This window comes from Gambusia affinis, linkage group LG11 (genome assembly GCF_019740435.1).
Source record: "Gambusia affinis linkage group LG11, SWU_Gaff_1.0, whole genome shotgun sequence".
Taxonomy (NCBI): Eukaryota; Metazoa; Chordata; class Actinopteri; order Cyprinodontiformes; family Poeciliidae; genus Gambusia; species Gambusia affinis.
Genome location: NC_057878.1, coordinates 8,313,533 through 8,333,046, shown reverse-complemented (window position 1 = coordinate 8,333,046; position 19,514 = coordinate 8,313,533). Strand labels below are relative to the sequence as shown.

Here is a 19,514-nt window from a genome sequence, read left to right as displayed (position 1 = left end):
GAACTGTTCTCCATCCCCCCAGACTCCCTGTCCTCCGTTAAGCCGTGCCTCCCGTCCTCCACCTCCCCTCTCCCCTCCTCTCCCTCCGTTAGCAGAGCTGGCAGTGAGCCTCCGCCGTCCAGCCCGCCCTCCGCCCTTCCAGCCCCCGGCCTCTCTTCGTCTTCCTCATCCTCCTCCTCTTCAAAATCTTGCCCCCCATCTTCAGTCGCCCCCGCTGCCCCGCAGACCACCTCCTCATCCTCCCAGGACGCTCCTCTCTCAGCGGAGTCCGAGGAGGAGAAGGCGAAGAAGCTGCTGTACTGCTCTCTGTGTAAAGTCGCCGTCAACTCTCTGTCTCAGCTGGAGGCTCATAATGCAGGTAAGGACAAGAATGGATGAAAATGTATATATTTAAATATGGGTTTTGCTACTTTTGCATGTTTGGTTTCACTTTGGAGTAAAGATGAGTCACATGGGTCAATATTTGTCTCTTTAGCCTTTTTCCACATTCATTGACACACTTAAAACACAAAATCCAACAATGTGAGGGAAATTTTTTTATTGAAGCCTTTAAGTAGTTATCATCTCACCTTTACGCTACTCTGATTGGCTACGCTTACATAAGTACACCACTTAGTAATATTTTTACGTTTTTGACTTGCAAAAGTAATTCAAAAATAGTTTCAAACACGTATGTCAGGGAACGCCTCCACTTACTTTGACCATTTAAAGACAGGAATAATTTTGGATTTTTGTCTGGACTTTGACTGGGACCTTCTAAAATACGATTCCAGTATGTTGAACTTTAAAATACTGTTGTCAGTTTAAAAATCATTGAACCGCTTAGCACCACAATACATTAGAGATCTGCTGCTGTTGAGCCATAATAAGTAAAACTTTACCAACATTAAGATGTTTGACGGCACTTGGTAAAATGTAATGTTTAATTTGTTGATCTGTGTTCTATGCATTTGTATTTTTGTGTTTTTATGATGCAAAACACTTTAAATCGCCTTGTATAAACAAACTTGATTGATTGATTGATTGATTGATTTGATATAAACTATTCCTTTATAACTCTGTCTGTGTGTTTAGTGTTGAAAGGAGCTGAAAGGTGATCGTCCACCTCACTTTTCACCAACAGCCCAACTGATTCTCCTTCAGTATTTTTGTTTCACTGATGCTGTTTGTGAAACTTCTTAAGCTTTCACCAAACCTGTGGATTCACTCTGAAATTAAGTCACAAATGCACACCGCAGCTTTCAGAAATTCTTTTATAATTTTTCCTTCCTCTTAACATCAGAGGCGCAACTTTGCATTGTTCTGTCACTTTAAAACATCCATCCATCCATCCATTTTCTTACACCCTTCTTCCCTAATGGGGTCAGGAGGGTTGCTGGTGTCTATCCCCAGCTACGTTCTGGGCGAGAGGCGGGTTCACCCTGGACAGGTCGCCAGTCTGTCGCAGGGTAACACAGAGACATACAAGACAAACAACACACTCACACACACACTCACACCTAGGGAGAATTTAGAGAAACCAATTAACCTGACAGTCATGTTTTTGGACTGTGGGAGGAAGCCGGAGAACCCGGAGAGAATCCACCATGCACAGGGAGAACATGCAAACTCCATGCAGAAAGACCCCGGGCCGGGAATCGAACCCAGGACCTTCTTGCTGCAAGGCAACAGCTCTACCAACTGCGCCACTGTGCAGCCCACTTTAAAACATGAAAAAAAAAAAAAAAAGTTTATGGTACCAATTGTAAAAAAGTGAGCAAACAAACCATGTGCTAAAAAAAGCTGAGAACAGGAAGAATATCTAAAACTGCCATGTTGACTGATTTTTTTTTTTTTTTTTAAGGATTAACAATTCTGATACGTTCGGCTACTTTTGTAAATTACTCCAGGAAACGCGCTCGAAATATTTAAAAACCCTTTTTCTAATTTTGTCCTGACTCGGAGGTGGAGAGGCATCATAAGCTGAAGCTCTGAGACTCTGTTACCTTTGAATCTTTTTCACTCAGTGTTTTATGCCTCTTGTAATGATTTTTTATGTATCTCAGGTTCAAAGCACAAAACGATGCTGGAGGCGCGCAGCGGCGCGGGGCCCATCAAAGCTTACCCCCGACCAGGGGCCAAACTGAAGAACGGCAGCAGCTCGGCCCTGAAGGGCTCCGGCCTGCAGAACAAAACCTTCCACTGCCAGATCTGTGACGTTCACGTCAATTCTGAGATCCAACTCAAACAGGTAAACGAAAGTCAAAGGCCTCTTGATCTCTCTTATTTATTTATTTTATTGTTTTCAGGCAACTCCAGGACAAATTCTTCCCTTTGCCAGTTCGCTCTCCCACATCGTTTCCACATGTTCTCATTTCATCCCAACCTACTTCCCTTTTTGCACCCCCAGTGGTTGTTTCTGATTAATTATGGAGGCAATAAAACATACAATACTGCATACAACCTCCAGTTTTCCTGACAGTGTTTCTGTGTAGTATTTTGGCAAACAAAACCGTTTCAGACCATTAATACGAATCTCCTTCAGTTACTTGCCTTCAAAATGCATCAGAAGTGCCTGCATTTTGACAGCATTTAGCGACTCTTTGCCTCCATCTAGTGGTCAGAGTGAGAACTGTATCCATTTCGTATGGTTTTTTTCCTGGGTGAAACATTTTGGAGGAGGATGGATGGATTGGACAGAAACCAATGTAGAAATCCAATTTCAAATAAAATCTAGAGAAATTGTTTCATCACTGTTGCAGAAGATTATACCTGTTGCTGGTATTTATCATACTTACATTTATGTGCATCATATGTGCAAAGATGTTTAATTTACTATATGCAAAAACAAGCCATTTATTTGGAAAGTTGTACATAATTTATAGGCAGTAGGCCTCCAGGGTTTAGAGATGTGTTTTAAATTTGAGAACCTTTTTTTTCCCACCAGAACCCGACATTCTTCCTCCTGAGCCAACTAAAATAAGCTTTGTTACCTCTTGCACTCAGATACCAGATTTTTAAGAAATATTACTACAACACCATCAACTATTTGCAGATTATAGATTGGTACAAACTGATGCATGATTAGCGTGAGACAACTAAAACTCCAAAATGGAAAGGCGGTAAAGCTTAAAGTCTGATATGTTTATGTTGTTGACGTTGCAGCACATTTCCAGCAGAAGACACAAGGACAGGGTGGCAGGAAAACCCAGCAAGCCAAAATACAGCCCTTACAACAAGCCGCAGCGCGACTCGCTCACTGTGAGTGTCTCCTTCTAACTTTCTGCTCAACTTACAATGGAGAAATTCACCAATAGGACAGAAAGACACAAACTGCCTTAAGAATATTCGCTTAAATTTGTCTTCATATTTTCTTTTTTCCCTTGTGCCTTTTCTCCTCGTTATCTACATGTTTTGTCTTTCGTTTGCTCTACTCCTGACCTTTCTGTCTCTGATTCTTTATTTTTCTAATCTAAACTCTTTTTTTCCTTTCATCTTCTCTCCACTGCTCATTTCCCAATATTCTTCTGTCTTGCTTGTTTGTTTTTTTTTTAATCTTATTTTATCGTTTTATTTAATCTTATTTCTTTTTATGTATGCTGTCATTTCTTATTCCCCTTTATTTTCTACCATTTCCTTGTCTTTATTTTTTGTCTCACTGTTTTGTCCGCTTCCTCATTTCATTTCCCCTTTATTTTCTTATCTTATTTTTTTATTTCATCATTTTCCTTTTCCTCTTTGACTCCCTTCGTTATCACTCGTCTCCTTGTCTCCTCAGAAGGAGCTGGCAAAGCCTTCTCTATCTCCTTCCTTCCTTTCCTCTCCTTTCACCTCCACTTCCTCGCCTCTCCCTCCCTCCATTTCCCTTCCTCCTTCCTCCATCACCTCCTCCCCCCTCCTCTCGCACACCTCCTCGCCTCTCACCCCCGCCATCTCCCTCCACCCTCGCCCTGCGTCGTCCTCGTCCCTCTTCACCGCCTCCTTCCTGCGTCCCGCTCCCGGACCCATCAGAACCAACCAAGGATCAATTCTCTTCGCGCCCTACTGATGTCCGTGGGAGTGGCGGGGAGTCGAGCCCACAACCTTTGACCCCGCTGTGTGCTGGAGCTTCAGCTGTTGCTGCGGCTTGCTTACTTGACTGAATCTTCCTGCAGAGACATGAAGAGGATGGAGACGTCCTGCTTTTTGATCAAAGACCCTCTGGTTCCATCCAGCACCTCCAGATGCGGAGGGGTGGGGGTCCCGTTGCGTTCACTGACCCGCTGACGTCGACCTGAACAGAACCAGGGGCTAGCAGAGCTCCCAGACGTACTGGAAAACAGGAGAAATGTGTGCAGTTATGGAATATTCATGAAGATCCACTCAGCACCGTACAGAAAGCAATAAGTGTTAAAGGAAATGGGTTCAAGACTGTGAAAAAAGGCGGCAGCTCATTTCTTGAATCATTGTGGTGTTCCACATCTGGTGCCCATTTAACAAAAATATTAAACAGTTTTATTTTATATTTACTAGATTGGACTTTTTAAAAAGCTTAATTTTGCTCCTCAATCATTAAATGCATCAATACTAAGGACTCCAACTAGTTTAAGCATATAAAACATAAAGTAAAAGCATGCATCTTGAGGGATTTTTTTCTTTTGTTTGTTTTATTTTGTTTTGGTAAAATCAGACAAATATTGGAGGCATACAGTTGAATTCCTAAATGTGGATCTTCTTTCAGTTTAGTTTTTTTTCTTTTTTCCTTTGGTTTAAAACGTCTACCTCGATGAAAGATCTGGGAGCACATATTTGTTTTTGTGTACCGTAGTAGTCCTTAAAAGGAAAATCGAAATTTGTCAAAGTAACAAACAAGAAAAACCCAAATGAACAGAAATCGGTACTGCCCGGGAGAAGAGTCATCGGTGCAGCTCTAGATTTAATCCAAATGTCAGGAAGGCGGTGAAAACAATGTATGGGTTGTTTAGCAGGCTGATAATCCGCCTCCTCTTACTCAATAAGAAAGCAGAGGATGTAGAAACTGTTCTTCCTCCCACTGTAGAAGCAAACCAGCACTAACAAGATGTCACAAAACATAAAGCACAAAAAAAAAAAACTGATTACTGCCATCTTCTCACGCCTCAGATGTGGCTTCATATACATACCGATGAATTATTTCTTTTTTTTTTCTTTACTTTAAGCTCCCCTACCCTAACTGAGTGGATGTCACTTACATATTAAAACAGTTTCAGTACAAATTAATTTTTTTATCTCATTCAGGTATTTTTTTTTCTTTCGTGCACACTTCTGCTGGTTGTCAGCGAGACTGCACTGAATCAAGAGCAAGCATCAAGATGTGGGCTTTGACTAGACCCAGATTTGACCATTTCTCAATTCTCAGTCGGTTGTTGCTGGATTTAAATCTAAAACTAAAATATTAATTTTGTATGATGGTAAAAATTTGATTTTTTAAATTAATATAAAAGCCACAAATAAATAAAAAAAGACTCATATCTTTAAAATTAAACTATTAATTATTTGTTCTAATATATCATATTGATTGGAAACGTTCTAATTTATAATACCTGGAAATGTGAGTGTGTCTGCGCTGGCTTCTCGGTATGTATGTATGCAGAAATGTTTTTTTAATCAGAAAAAAATCAGTTTCTGTTGTTTTAAATATCAAACTGTCTTCTTATCTCATCATTACTTTGTTTTAAATCTTACATAAAAACCTAGCCAAGAGACCAAAAAACAAATTCATTTTTTGCCCTCATGTTGATGACGATGCTCATTGTTTCAGAAAATCTACTCAAACAAAACTTTATAGAAATGGATAAAAATAATCTGTCTGTAATCATCCTTCTTCTTCTTTGTCCTGAAAAGCTTTGTTGACAAAACGGTGCACTTAACCAACATACAGAGGAAATGCGTCTATTTGTCTTACTTCTAAACTAACGTCAAATTTTCTGAGCAGAAAGTCTGAAGTGAAGAAATGAGCCAGTGGAAATGATTTTGAGGGTTTTTGTCTGTGGTTTCAAATCCTTCACCGTGTTTTGCTTTCTTCCTCCTGAACGACTTGAAGTATCCCAGTCTTCCAGTGTTGACCTGACAGGTAGAAAGACTCGTGTGTGTTTATCTATGCACCCTGTGTGACTCTCATCCACATGACGGGCCCATTCGAGAAGACGCCCAGCCAGACCGTCTGAAAATGAAACTCACGTCCATCATCTTCCTCCTCTGTCCGATGATGTCATCGTAACGCAATAACGTACATACGAGCTGCCGCTTTTTCTACTCTCCTTCACCTTCTTCATCAGCAATACTGGGATCCGCAGGGGGCCGGATACTGGAACCAGGTTCCAAAACTGGTGTGAGGTTAGTAGAAGTGCACTGGCGGATAATGTCTGTTTATGTGTGATTTTAAACAAAGCTGACATAATTGTTTTATATTTCTTCTAAAAATAAAAGTCTATCTTAATAAAAGGCACTGGGAAAATAGCATGTAGTTACATAAGAGCTGTAAGAGGAGATCAGGAAGATTGCAATTCACTGTACAACTTGGACGCAGGTTTTCAGCCCCACTTCAGGAGTAATTCATTCGCTGCTGTGTAAAATGTCCTAGAGAAAGAATAAACCTGCAGACAGAGACAGAAAACACGTGTTGTAAAATATGCATCGAACAGATTTTAGCTTTGGATTTATTCTTCAAATGTATTTTAAAAAATCCTATTTACAGATTTATCGACCTCTTTCTGTGTACAGTATTTATTTCCTTTGGACTTGTTTTTTAATGCGAAATGATGAAATGGAAGATATGCAAATGTAAAATTTGTCAAGTGTCACATTTCTTTCTGTAAATTTTTGTTTTCATTAAAAATAAGTGAGCAGCATTCAGGGATCGTGTTTGTTTAATGATCGCTCACAATCAAAAGACTGTTTTTAAGAAACCAAAAAAAAGAAAAACAAAACTGAGCTGTTAGTGGATTGCTGGGTAGTTAGAGGTGTGATTGAAAAGTGTCCTTTCTCTGATCTGTTGTTTTTTTTTTTTTAGATATGGTGATTTTTTTAGATACAAACAAAATTGGAGTCAAGTTTGAATTTTACATTGATGATCTCCAACCCACACGTCGTCAAATACGACACTGAAACTCCGTCCCATTACTCCGGCCTGATATTGGTGTGTTTTTATTTCCCTTGTGGGAAACCCCGAGGGGCATAAGTATTCCTGCAGCTGCATCAAGTGTGGCAGAAAGATAATCAAAACTTTATATTTAAATATCACTGGGAGAAAGGCAGTTGTTTACTTAATCGACAAAGTAGCCCTTTCTCTGAATCAGTCCGACGTACTGACAACATGTTTCACTCTTGACCTTGGGAGGACAACAAGGTCTGATAGGAAGTTGCTCTCTCTTCTCCTCTCACTTCTTGTAATTCAGAATATGCAGCCTGACCTTGTAAAAATAAATAAATAAACACGAGTCATATACTTTGCATCGTTACCTGCTCATATTTTCCTAGCTTTTGAACTAAACGAAACCAAACTAAACCGAAATATAATCAAATAAAATACAGCTTAAGGTGTAAGTGTTTTGCACACTGTGCAGAAATTTGCTAAGAGCAGAAAAACCTGAGCAAACTGGTCCTGTTGAGGACAGGCCCAGTAATCTGGACTGAACTGGAATTTATTTTTTAACTGGCTTGATCATTTACTGCACTCTTAGCAACTCATGCTTTGTGTTATACAGTAAGTCCAGTTAAACTCTCACCATGTCACTTTAGTGTCAAACCTGATGAACACTTCATCCTTTCAGGCTTCAGAGTAGCAATAACTGATCTGACATTAGAGATTAAGACAAAAAACAAGTTCAGTTTGAAGTCAGATAAAAGCAGAAATGTAATGATTGCATTATGGTTGTTTCAAATTGTTTGTATTAGAAATGCCCAAATTTCACTAGTGATCACCTGAATGTAAATTGAGTTCAAGCTGAAGTCTAACTCTCAGACATGTGGAGGAAGGTGAGCTTGTCAGATTATTGGCCAACGTGTAAAACATTAAGTGTTGAGTAAAAACGCTGCATCCTGAACATACCATCCCAGTGGTGAAGCATGGTGGTGGCAGCATCATGCTGGATTGAGGGGGGGGGGGGGGGGGGTTTCCACAGGAACTTAGAAGCTTATCGAAGTTAATAGCTTTAGATGAAACATATCCATGTGTTAGGATGGTGTGGAAAAGATCCCAGATGTAAATCTAGCTTTGGTTAGAGATGCTCCCCATCCAATCGGATTGAGTTTGAGCGAATTCGCAACAAAGAATGGGCAAAAGTTTCAGTCTCCAGAAGTGCAAAGATGACAGATCGCTTGCTGCTGTGAACCAGGAGAAATGTGGTCGGATACAAACGCAAGCAACACTTTTCAAATTTTTAGCTGAAAAAAAAAAAAAAGACGATAATCTTGTTTTCATTAAGATGCGATATTAAGAGTTTCCTTTCACGACAGAACATTTCTAGAAGTCCAAACTAGTTCATTTGAACCTTTTATTATTAAGCAATGTAAAGCAGTTTGGAATATTTCATGAAGTATGAGGCCTATTTATTTGTTTGCACATATATTAGAACATCAGCTGACGGACGCCGATAAAGTCAAACAAGTCATTTGACATCACTGAACTAAACAGCATCTCAAGCCAACCTAACATTAGCTGACTGTTTCAAATTGGTCAGAAAGTATCACCTCTTTTCTCTCCTTCTCTGATAAAATTTGGCTTACATAAACAACTTGATTAAAATGTTTTTTCTTTTCTTTTCATTATTTCAAATGTCACTCAGGTAAAAAGGAGATACGTTTGGTTACAAAGTCACTGCTGTCCCTTTTGTTGTTCTGGAGGATCCTGAGATAAAACCTTTAGCTTTTTAAAGACAGTTTCTGTTGAGCTGCTGTGACGCTGTAGTTTGAGGGTGAAATTGTACTTTTTAAAGAGAGGCGGACGTGAGGGGCTGGATGAGAGGAGGAGTTTTTCTCTCACTTGTGGATTAAAGGCGATAAGGAGCAACAGAAAGACTCTTGTCACTGCAGCAACCAGAGCACAGATGTTAAGATTTATGTGCTTGATATTGTAGACGTAGTACATCATGGAAAAATTATGTGCACGTAGCTAAAGTGCGAGGGTTTACAGTCTCCAGACAGAGTGGCTCCCTGACCCCTGTATCATAACCAGTGGAGGAATCCGAATCTCGGATTAGTTTTGGGGTCTTAAATAAGGAAAATGCAGGATTACGAGGAGTCCGTGTTGTTTCTGGGGACCTGGGGTCCGTTCCAGAAGAGGATCTTCTTTGTTCTTTGCCTCACCTGCGTTCCATGTGGATACAACATCCTGTCTGTCATCTTCCTGCTGGCCAGCCCCCCACACCACTGTGACATCCCTGCCCACAGTAACCTGAGCCAGGAGTGGATCCAGGCCAGCATCCCAGTGGAGGTATTCTGAATCTGAGCCAGTGAATGCATTCATTTCGGCAAAGCATTTCAGCCATTATAGGATGTGGAAGTTTGCTTTTATCTTTATTGTTTATGATCTTATGCAAGTAAATTGCTCGCATCTGTTCAGGTGTGAATAACAAACTAAGCTGCTATTCTCCATTTGTTTTAACTGTTCGCCCTCACATGACCTTTACTATCAATTTCCATTGTAATATGTTGTTGTACGAGGCATAAACTGTAGCAGTTAAATTTTATGCTCGATGCAACAAATAGCAGAGGAATAAGAAATACAGTAGCTGCTACGCACACAAAGTGTCACGTTTTTATTTGGGAGCGGCAGAGGCCAAAAGCAGAGCTTTAAAAGATCAAACGTGAGGATGGAGGAATCAGACGCTTTGCCTGGAACAACTACAAAAATGTATTAACTCGTCTAATTTTACGTAATTACCAGATTCTTTTTTTATTTTTTTTATGGGAATTTAAACAAACTCAAGATTTGGATCTAATAAGGCATTTTTAAAACTGCAAAATCAACATTTGAGCAAAACAATCAAACTGCAAACTTCAACTTATTTATTTTAGGATAAATAAATATCATTCAAGATTATAAAATTATCATAAGGTCTATGTGCAAATAGCCATTTATTTTCTATTTCACTGCCTTGTCCTGGCCTGATTGCAGTGGCCTGATTTCTATCTCATGAAATCTCTAGGCGAGAGACGAGGTGCAGCCTGGACAAGTCGCCTGTCCGTCACAGAGCAACACAGAGAGACACAGGAAAAACAACCATGCACACACACGCATGAACACGCACACATACCTAATGACAATTTTCAACCACTACCCTGAATGTTTCAGTTCACCTGATTGCGATTGATGGATGATTAACTAATTAGCCCAAAAATTATGTTTCAGGAGTAAGGTGAGATTCCAGAGCGTTTACCATGACAATTTGTTACAATATAAAAATAAAATAAACAATTTCATGTAATTAGCATTCTTTTCAAATTCACTTGCTGAGTGAAAAAGTTTAGTTGTGCAGTGTGTTCGCACATAATCACCACCAGCATTCAGTTGATGGTACTTCTTTTTTTCTGCTTAGCACACACAGCGCTGGTCTTTGAAAATATAAAGCTATTTGCTCTGGTTGTTGTGTGTATGGAAACAGGAACGCCTTCTCTCAAATGCACACTTAATAGCAGTTATTATTCATGAGCGAGAAATAAAAACAAACAAGCAATAGTGGAGATGATAGTAGTTGTCAAATATGTTAAGACAAACGTTGAGAAACACCAAAACCCACAGAACAGAGAGTGTACATTCTACACAGTCTAAACATGATGAAGTCTGAAACCTTGTCTAAAACGTTCCCATGCTTTGCACAGATTAGATTACTTCTAATATGTAAGATAATCATATTGTATTTAACTGCAACGGTGCACACAGACGCTCAGTAAAGCAGTAAAGGCCTTTTAGGAGCACTGTGTCACATTAGCATGCACAGATTTGTAGATATAACCAAAGCATGTACTATCAAACATAAAATACACACAAATGTGAATGATTCGGTGGAAGGTTTGATCGTTGATTCAGTTCCCATTCCTGACCTGACCAGTAACAACTGGCCAGGTCAGAGCTGATGCAGTCTGTTCTGGTGCAGCTGCCCTGTCCTCTGTAGCAGAAAAAATAAATAAATTGTGGAACTGTAATTACATTGTTTCCTGGTTAGCAGGTGGCCGGGCAGCCAGAGAGAAGCAGCTGCAGCCGGTATGAGCTGGACCTGGTTAGGAACCTGTCTGCAATGGGAGCCAGTCCAAACTGGTTGCAGAACCAGTCTGTGCCGGGATCAAAGCCAGAGGTTCTTCTATCAAACCTGAAGCAGGAGGGCTGTAGAGATGGATGGACCTACAGTGAGGAGTACTTCCAGTCCACTGTGGTCACAGAGGTATTATCACTCTCTGTTTGGAATAAAAAAAGGCAGAATGGAGTTAATGGTTATTTCAGTAACACACAGTAACACACACCTCAGCTGGTTCGTTATGTTCAGACTCAGTTATTCTGAACTGATTCTTACTCATAAATCACTGCAAGGTCGTGACCTTTCCCCACAATCATTGCCTGCATTTTGAGCATAATATAATCATTTCAACACGCCTCATGGTTTAAAAAGAAAAAAAAAAACATCTTTTTGAATTTCTTTTTGTCTGAGCAGTACAATGTGTGACAGTTTGTGCTTTTGAAACATCTGAAACCAACAACTTGACGCAAAAGTTGGACAGAAAGATTGATGAAGCTCAGCTAAGAAAACCTTCAGAGGAACAAGAAAGAAGAGAGCTCTATCTGAGTGAATTGGTTAAGATGAACAGCACTGAAAGATTGAAGCTAGTTGTTTTGGGGTTTTTTTTTTGTTGGAGGTTTAAGTTAAATGTTTGCTTTGTGTTTTCCTCCCAGTTTGATCTGGTGTGCAGCGAACAGTGGAAACAGCCTCTGACTTCTCTCGTCTACTTTCTGGGAGGACTTTCTGGATGTTTCATTTCCGGACTAATCTCTGACCGGTGACTCTCCGTCTCTTCATTTTATGTCAATGCAAAATGCAGTATCTAGCTGTCCCCAAACCACAAATAATTTATCAATTGGAATCATTTCTAAGCCATTTAGTTATAAAATTGCCATGGTTTTTAATTGCATATTTCATTCTTGTATAGAAGTATAACGAATCTAAAAATATCTCATGATAATCTAAGCTAATAATAGCGATTACATTTTGTTTTTTGTCAAACAGAGGCCTGTTCATCATCGTCAAACATCTGGTGATGACCAGCTTCCTTTGTCAGAGTCATTTTCTTAAAATGATGGACTCCAAAATGCTTATAAATAGCATCAGAAAATATTTTCAGACAAATTATTGCTAATGTTTGACTTTCGTTATCATAGTGTGATCAGGAACATTTATACAGTCCATTTGAGTAACTGAGTAAAACCTATGAATGCAGTCTATAGGGTCTGTGTTTTTCACACATCCCTGAATTTTCAGCCTTCATTGGTTAAATAATAATTATAAAATACACAGCTGCACATTTGGTTTGCCAGAAAAATTCACAATTTTAGGTGTTTGCAAAAAATACATCATAATATAACAAGATTTTACCAAAATTAAACTCTAGGTCAAAGGTTGAATCATTCAGATGATTAAAAGTTGCATTTTGTGTAGGATAGTTGCGCTTTTTAAATAGCTCCTGTTTGATATTTTCTTTTTTTTTTTGCACAAACAGCCCTATTATTTACATTTAACCAATAAACACAATTAGCAGTTGAGGTTGAATGATGATGATCAGGATATTTCCTTTTTACCATGACTGTATCTGCTCTATGTACGCCTGAGTCCTTCTCTGTTCTGGCGCTGCAGGTTTGGCAGGAAGCCCGTCCTGTTCGGGTCCATCGCCGTCCTCAGCATCTTCAGCAGTGCTGTGGCTTTCGCTCCATCATGGCCCGTCTTCACTGTTCTCTTTTTTATGCTGGGCCTGGGTCAGATCGCCTGCTACATAGTCGTGTTTGTGCTGGGTATGTTTCTTTACTCTCACCATATTCTAATATGTTCATGGCCACTCAAATCAGAAAACCTCATTTGTTTGTTCAAAGGTGACTTGTTATGCTTCCTTGAATAGGACAGGTCAATAGGCTAAGCAAAACATGTTCATTACTTTCATCTTAGAATCAGTTGTCTTAGGGCCTCTTGTCACGTTAAATATATGTGAGTGTGGGTGTAACTCATTATTTACACTCACCTTGAAAATGACTGCAAACAGATGTGCAATTGTACAGCCGTGCAAATTTGAAAAGCAAAAGTGGAGCCTCCTGCACAACCAGCAAGAATGCAGCAAGTGGCTTCTGGATCGTAAGTAAATAACAAAAGACTTCTCCTTTCCATCAGCCATTGTTCAGCACATGCAGTGGTTAAATCCAGCTGACCAAACTTGCTGGAGATCTACTTAGATTGGTTGGGTGAAGGTCTGGACTTGACTAGGGTTGCTAGGTAACGGTGCAGCGCCCATTCATTATGGCTCAACATTCAGGCGATTTTTGAAACAGCTAATTTTTTTCCAGACACTGAAAACCATTTACATGTTGCAAACAATAGCTGCGTGGCTATTTTTAGAAGCATTTGAGACCCCAAAAAAAAAAACATGTAAAAAGTGAAATTTGCATAATGATCACATTTCAGATTAAATCTGTGTTAGTTCTTTTTATCATGTTGTCATTCATTAGCACATATAATGTATTCTGGATGTTAGAAATGGTCAGAACATATCATTTAAGAAACTAATATCAGACACAATTAAATGTCAGTGTTTTCTCCGCAGGTTCAGAAATCCTTGTGGGCTCCAGCAGAATCCTCTTCTCCAGTCTGGGCCAGCCTTTTGTCTATGCATTCTCCATGATGCTGCTGCCAGGAACCGCATACCTGGTGAGGAGCTGGAGACACCTATCGCTCATCATGGCTGTGCCTGGCTTGGCTTGCATCCCCCTCTGGTGGTAAGATGGTCTCACTACATCGTAGATTTTTTTCGCGGTCCGCATCTTTACGCCAAGACTCACAGAAAAGGGATTCAATACTGTAGTGTGACCGATTGATAAGGAAGCATAATCTCCTCCAAGGAAGGTGAACTTGCATCACAGCGCAAAATAAACAGTGGTGTGACGCAACTAAATCAAAGTGGTAAGTTCTCGACTCGCCAGGAACTGTAACACATTTGTGACTTTCAACTGTAGTTCTTCTACTTGCTGATAAACATATTACATAGCAATATTGTCTCACTTCGCTGTAGAAGTCACATTTAGTATAGTTATGGAGTGAGCTCACTCCATAATTAAGTTACTGGTTTTAGTAACCAAATGTGTAAGGGGCTTCTTTTTGGGAGCTTTTGGGGAGCTGAGTCTACGTCCCTGATTGCGTGTCTAAATGTCGACCAGGCTGGTTCCGGAGTCTCCTCGCTGGCTGCTGTCTCGTGGCCGCTTGCAGGAGGCCGAGCTTCTGCTGAGGTCCGCGGCTCTGGAGAACCAAGTGGAGGCTCCTCCAGTCATTTTCCTCCCTCCCAAGGTAGGACCCACCAGCTGAACCTCGCTGGCAAATTGTAGGTGGTGTATTGATGTTTCTCACATTCTCTCGGCAGGCTGAAAAAGCAGCGACACGTCAAGCAGAGTCTGTCAGCTTCCTGGACCTGCTGAAGACTGCAAATATTCGGCATATAACACTGAAGCTGTGGCTCATTTGGTGAGCTGCAACATTTTTTTGTGGAAAACCATTTTGTTTAAGATCACATCATCCAAGCAGATAACCTTTGTCAAATCTAAGCTTCTTCTATTGAGGAGATTGAAAATAATTTTAAAAACTGCTATAGTCATGCCATATTTAAAAGTCTAATTTTGATCCAGTAAAAATATTTTGAGTTACAAATAGTAATTCCTTCTGGTTGTTTACTTAGAAATCTAAAATCATTTAAAATCAGTCCGGTTTGGAGTTTAAGTCCATTTCTTTCTTTGCAGGTTTTCCATGAGTGCCAGCTACTTTGGCTTGTCCTTCAGCATGTCCACTTTGTATGGCAACCTCTTCCTGAACTACTTCCTGCTCACAGCTGTGGAGCTCCCAGCATACTTTGCCAGCTGGCTGGCTGCACGCAGCTTTCCTCGCCGTCTTTCATTCATGGGTTTCTCCCTGCTGGGGGCGCTGGCGCTGCTCTTCATCCAGGGCACCATGAAAAGTGAGCATGAGAAGCATTAGACTGAATTCTCTGGCTTTTACAGAAACGCACGAGAACAATAAACAACATAAACAAGAAAACAAACCTCTACAGATCTGGATATAAAGTGGAAAATCTGGCAACGTTTTAGAAAGCTTTACTTGAGTCAAAACTGATGTTGTTTCAATCATTTTGCAGTGACTTTATGAATGTAAACAGTGTCTAAATCTACCTTTTTTTGTATTTAGTGTGTGCTTTTTAACTTCATCATCTTATTCAAACTTTATTAACGCCACACTAGCTTCTTCAAAATAATGAAAGATTACTGCATTAATCCAGTGCAGTGAAGAAGTATTTACCTCCTTTCAGAATTCTTCTCTTTCTGCTATTTTGTCACACTTGAGTGTTTCAGATCATCCCCAAAACATTGTATCAGACAAAATTTACTTTAGTAAGAACAAAGTGTAGTTTGTCTCATATCATTTATGAGACAAAGATGTCCAAACAAACCTGGTTCTGTGTAAAAAATTATTTGTCTCCTGAACCTAATGACTGGTTGTGTCATTCTTGGCAACAGCAACTAACAATGAGTTTTTTACATCACTGTGCAGGAGTTTTGTCCCACTCTTCTTTAATTCTTTAATGCAACCACATCTGTACATCTTGTGTCATTCATAAGAGAGCTCTTGCTAGTTGATTGTCCTGCTTGCATAACAAAAGTCTAAGATAAACTTTCATTTGTGATGGCAAGACATTCTCCTACAACATGAGAGACAAGAATTCATGGCTCCTTCAGTTGCAACAAAGTGTCCAGGTCCCATCACCATCACACTAAGAACATTGTGTTGGACCGAAAGCATGATATTCGGTTTTATGCCAGTTGTAGTAAAATGCACACCTTCCAAAAAAGGTCAAATTTCTTCTGATTAGTAAATTGAACATTTCTTAACAGTCTTGGAGATAATCAAATAGATTTTTGTTGTTGTTTTAATTATAAGACAAGCTCCCAAAATCTAAAATTTGAAAGAACATCACTGCACTATAAAACAGCCAAGACGTGTTCCCTGCAAGATATCAGGCAGAGCATGGAGAACAAGTGAGTAGTCCATGAGTCAATAACCATTAAGAGCCTCAGAAAGACATGGAATTAGCAGGTACAATTGTTTTGAAGAAAACAATAGTTAAAACATTCAGCCACTATGGCCTTTATGCCTACTCACTGCACAAGACTCCGCTGCTGAAGAAAAGCTTGTTGAAACAAGTTTACAGTTAGCCTAGCAGCATTTACAAAAGTATTTTTACTACTTGTGGCCTCACAGCACCTCATCCTTTGTTGCAGGTTACCCAACTCTGACCATGTCCCTAGTACTGTTGGGTAAATTTGGTGTTCTGGCAGGAAATGGGGTGGTGTACACCTATACTGGAGAGCTGTCTCCCACAGTCATCAGAAATACAGCAATGTCTTCCTGTGCCATGTTCTCCAGAGTGGGATCCTCTGTGTCACCATATTTGCTTGAGATGGGTGAGACCTTTAAATGCCTACAGTCTGTAAGGGATCTCAATTAGAAACTGAGTCTAATATTTAACACTATTCAGATGATATTTCATTTGATTTTTGTCTCCAGCTGAGTTTAACAAGCTCCTACCCTGGATTACTTTGGGTGTTCTGTCACTTCTTGGCGTTCTTCTCTGCATCTTTCTGCCAGAAACGTTCCGACAGCCACTTCCTGATACCATTGAGCAGATGCCGGTCACACGGTGGTGAGTTTGTGCAATGCTTTAGGATATCTTGGGGGGGATTTTCTATGACAGACTAACACCAATTTGGGTACAATTGTGAGATGGAAAAACAGAAATAGCTTTCAGAAATAGTTGCAAAAAAAATGACATGTTATCTGGGGTAAAGGGATCGCTGCATTAAGTGATCAGAAAACTAATCACTTAAAGCAGATACTGATGCATTTCTGCTCATCTGATTTACAGGTTTACATGTCCCTGGGTCTCCAAAACTGCTATGAAGGAAGAAGAAAAAATTGCTAAGGAGCAGACTCCATCAATTGAGATCATCTGCACAACTTGTTTATAAAGCAATCACTGATATCATATCAGATATCAGTATGCACCAGTACTAAGGTGCATGGTTTTTTATTTCGGAAATGCTCCTTGGTTACTGAAGGAGTTTGAAGTCATGCATCAACGGAGGGTTGTGGGTCTCAGAAACAACCTTAACTCAAATTGACCTAAGAGTGAGAGACATAAAAGCACACGGCGTTCTGCTGCAGCAAATAACTTTTGCGCTTTGTTTTACTGAAGGACTGAAATGCTGGAACTGAGATGAGGAACATAATATACATAGAACTGAAAATGAAAGACCACTATAAAGAAATCCTATGATGGTTTTCTGACATAAGTAATTTCTGAATATTCAGTTAGTTAAATTATAAAATTGTTTTGGAAATTATTGGTGTATTGGCAGCATTTTTGTCTTTTTTTGCACTGCACATGGACTTGAACAACAGGTGTACATTTAGCATTGAGGGTTTTAATTGTGCAGTGAAGACAAATATTCAGTCGTGCATATGTCAGGTTTAATATTCACAAACCTGACATATGCACAAATCAAGAAAATGGTATTTTCGCTGTTCAATAAACTTGGATCATATGTCTTTTGCATGTTATCATGACAATATGGGGGTCATTTTCCTGTCTATTGCATCATCTTACAAAGTGTGCAGTGTGTTGAAAAAGTATTCATGCCACTCAAACTTTTTCAAAATATTCCATATTGCAGCAACAAACAGCAGTGTGTTTGAGTGGGGATTATATGTGACAGATAAGCATAAATTTGAATTTATTTTTATTCCTATTTCTTTAGTTGAATCTATTCAAATGCCAAAGTTACCACAATAGTGTCAAATATTTCTTATTGAACAAGGTAATTTTCTCTGAGTAATTAAATAAAAAAAGATGGGAATAATAAATGTAAAAATAAATCAGACGTTTTGAGGTTTGTGAGAAATATGCTCTTTGGAGCCCTCTGCTGGCCTGAAAGCTATACGCACCAACTTGTGTCGCTGAATGTTTGACCATGAATAACATACAGTGGCAACTGAGTAAGTTAGAATTTTTTAAAATCTATTTATTTCACAAATTCATTCAAACAGTGAAACCTGCACACACTGATACATTTATGTCTGCTAATTTATTTGTGCTTATTGATGATCACCATGGCTAACAACTGAACAAAACTTGAAATTTTCTGAAACTTTTTTGAAAGTTTGGATGTTACATATGACCAATAAATAGATCTAATGAAACTCGATCTATTTACTGGACAGTAAGTGGCTGTCGGCTTGTCTTCATTGTTTACTCTTTCGTCCTCCTTACAACTTACTCTTCGTGGGGCCAGTTTAACTCTAACCATGGGTTAGAGTCTCACACATTAACCTCTCTACTCCTCACTTCAAGAAACTCACCATCAAAATTTATTTCATTATTTAAAACTAAATTCATACAGCAGAGTTAGCAGTTAGCACTGCATGCACAACAAGAAAAGTTCTGATTTGCCTAGGCTCGTCTGTATGGCGCTTACATGTTCTCCCTGGGCTCTCCAGGTACTGGGGCTTCCTCCCAAAGTCCAAAAACGTGAATGTTAGGTTAATTGACTAATTCACTGTCTGTTCATGGTTCTTTGACCTGTGTGTTTCTGTGATTGACCAGTGACATGTCCAGGGTCTACTCTGCTTCTTGCCATGTGACTGCTGGAAATCACCAACCATCAACAGACAAGTGGATATGGATGAACAAAGACACAGAGCTGTATGTTTCAAATGTTTTGTCTCTGTTAATTGGGATGATGACAACTTGTAACTGATGAAGGCCCAGAAATGTGTTTCTTGGAAAATTACATGAGACCAATAAAAAAAACGGCATGCTACAGTCATTCTATAAGATATGTAATCATAGTGTTAAATTGACAGTTGTCTAGCAGATAACCCTTTAGGGCGATAACCAAGCATATTAATAGAAAACCAAACACTAAAACCAGAAAGATAGAGCACATAACACCAGTTTTAAAGTCCCTCCATTGGCTACCTGTAGCTCAAAGAATAGACTTTAAAATACTGTTAGTTTATAAATCACTGAATGGTTTAGCACCACAATACATTAAAGATTTGCTGCTGTTGTATCAACCTTCCAGAACTCTTACGTCTTCTGGTTCTGGTTCTGCTCTGCAGCCCCAGAACCAGAACCAAACGAGGAGAAGCGGCATTTAGCATCTATGCACCACAAATCTGTAACAAACTTCCAGAAAACTAAAACAGCTGAAACACTGACTTCCT

At 39.5% G+C, this 19,514-nt stretch overlaps 2 protein-coding genes across 6 annotated transcripts in view; both read left to right on the top strand.

Annotated features, from left to right (window-relative positions):
* The window catches only part of znf385b (zinc finger protein 385B), a 62,973-nt gene extending 55,970 nt beyond the window's left edge, over window positions 1–7,003 (top strand). For 3 of the 4 annotated variants that reach the window (XM_044132913.1, XM_044132914.1, XM_044132916.1), the window contains 4 exons: window positions 2–358; window positions 2,046–2,230; window positions 3,145–3,240; window positions 3,758–7,003. In XM_044132913.1, the coding sequence (XP_043988848.1) occupies window positions 2–358; window positions 2,046–2,230; window positions 3,145–3,240; window positions 3,758–4,027 (908 nt within the window). In that variant the 3' untranslated portion in view covers window positions 4,028–7,003. The remainder of the gene's footprint in view (window position 1; window positions 359–2,045; window positions 2,231–3,144; window positions 3,241–3,757) is intronic. The other variant, XM_044132915.1, reaches the window with a different exon arrangement.
* Window positions 7,004–8,735: 1,732 nt separating this feature from the next.
* LOC122840467 (solute carrier family 22 member 4-like) lies at window positions 8,736–19,270 on the top strand. 2 transcript variants are annotated; one of them, XM_044132912.1, is made up of 11 exons: window positions 8,736–9,430; window positions 11,166–11,378; window positions 11,885–11,988; window positions 12,840–12,994; window positions 13,795–13,966; window positions 14,405–14,531; window positions 14,605–14,705; window positions 14,978–15,192; window positions 16,511–16,693; window positions 16,797–16,932; window positions 17,155–19,270. In XM_044132912.1, the coding sequence occupies exons 1-11, from the start codon at window positions 9,221–9,223 to the stop codon at window positions 17,255–17,257; spliced, it is 1,719 nt and encodes a 572-aa protein (XP_043988847.1). In that variant the 5' UTR covers window positions 8,736–9,220; the 3' UTR covers window positions 17,258–19,270. The 2 variants fall into 2 exon arrangements, with proteins under 2 accessions (XP_043988847.1, XP_043988846.1); XM_044132911.1 differs by having other exon boundaries at window positions 8,737–9,430; window positions 11,163–11,378.
* Window positions 19,271–19,514: the final 244 nt, after the last annotated feature.

What these genes read in the sequence shown, in the direction of transcription:
- LOC122840467 (XM_044132911.1), top strand. Translation starts at nt 9,221, where the DNA reads ATGCAGGATTACGAGGAGTCCGTGTTGTTTCTGGGGACCTGGGGTCCG. An exon ending in AGGCCAGCATCCCAGTGGAG is followed by an intron (nt 9,431 to 11,162) that starts GTATTCTGAATC and finishes TTTCCTGGTTAG; the next exon opens with CAGGTGGCCGGGCAGCCAGA. An exon ending in GCTTGCATCCCCCTCTGGTG is followed by an intron (nt 13,967 to 14,404) that starts GTAAGATGGTCT and finishes AATGTCGACCAG; the next exon opens with GCTGGTTCCGGAGTCTCCTC.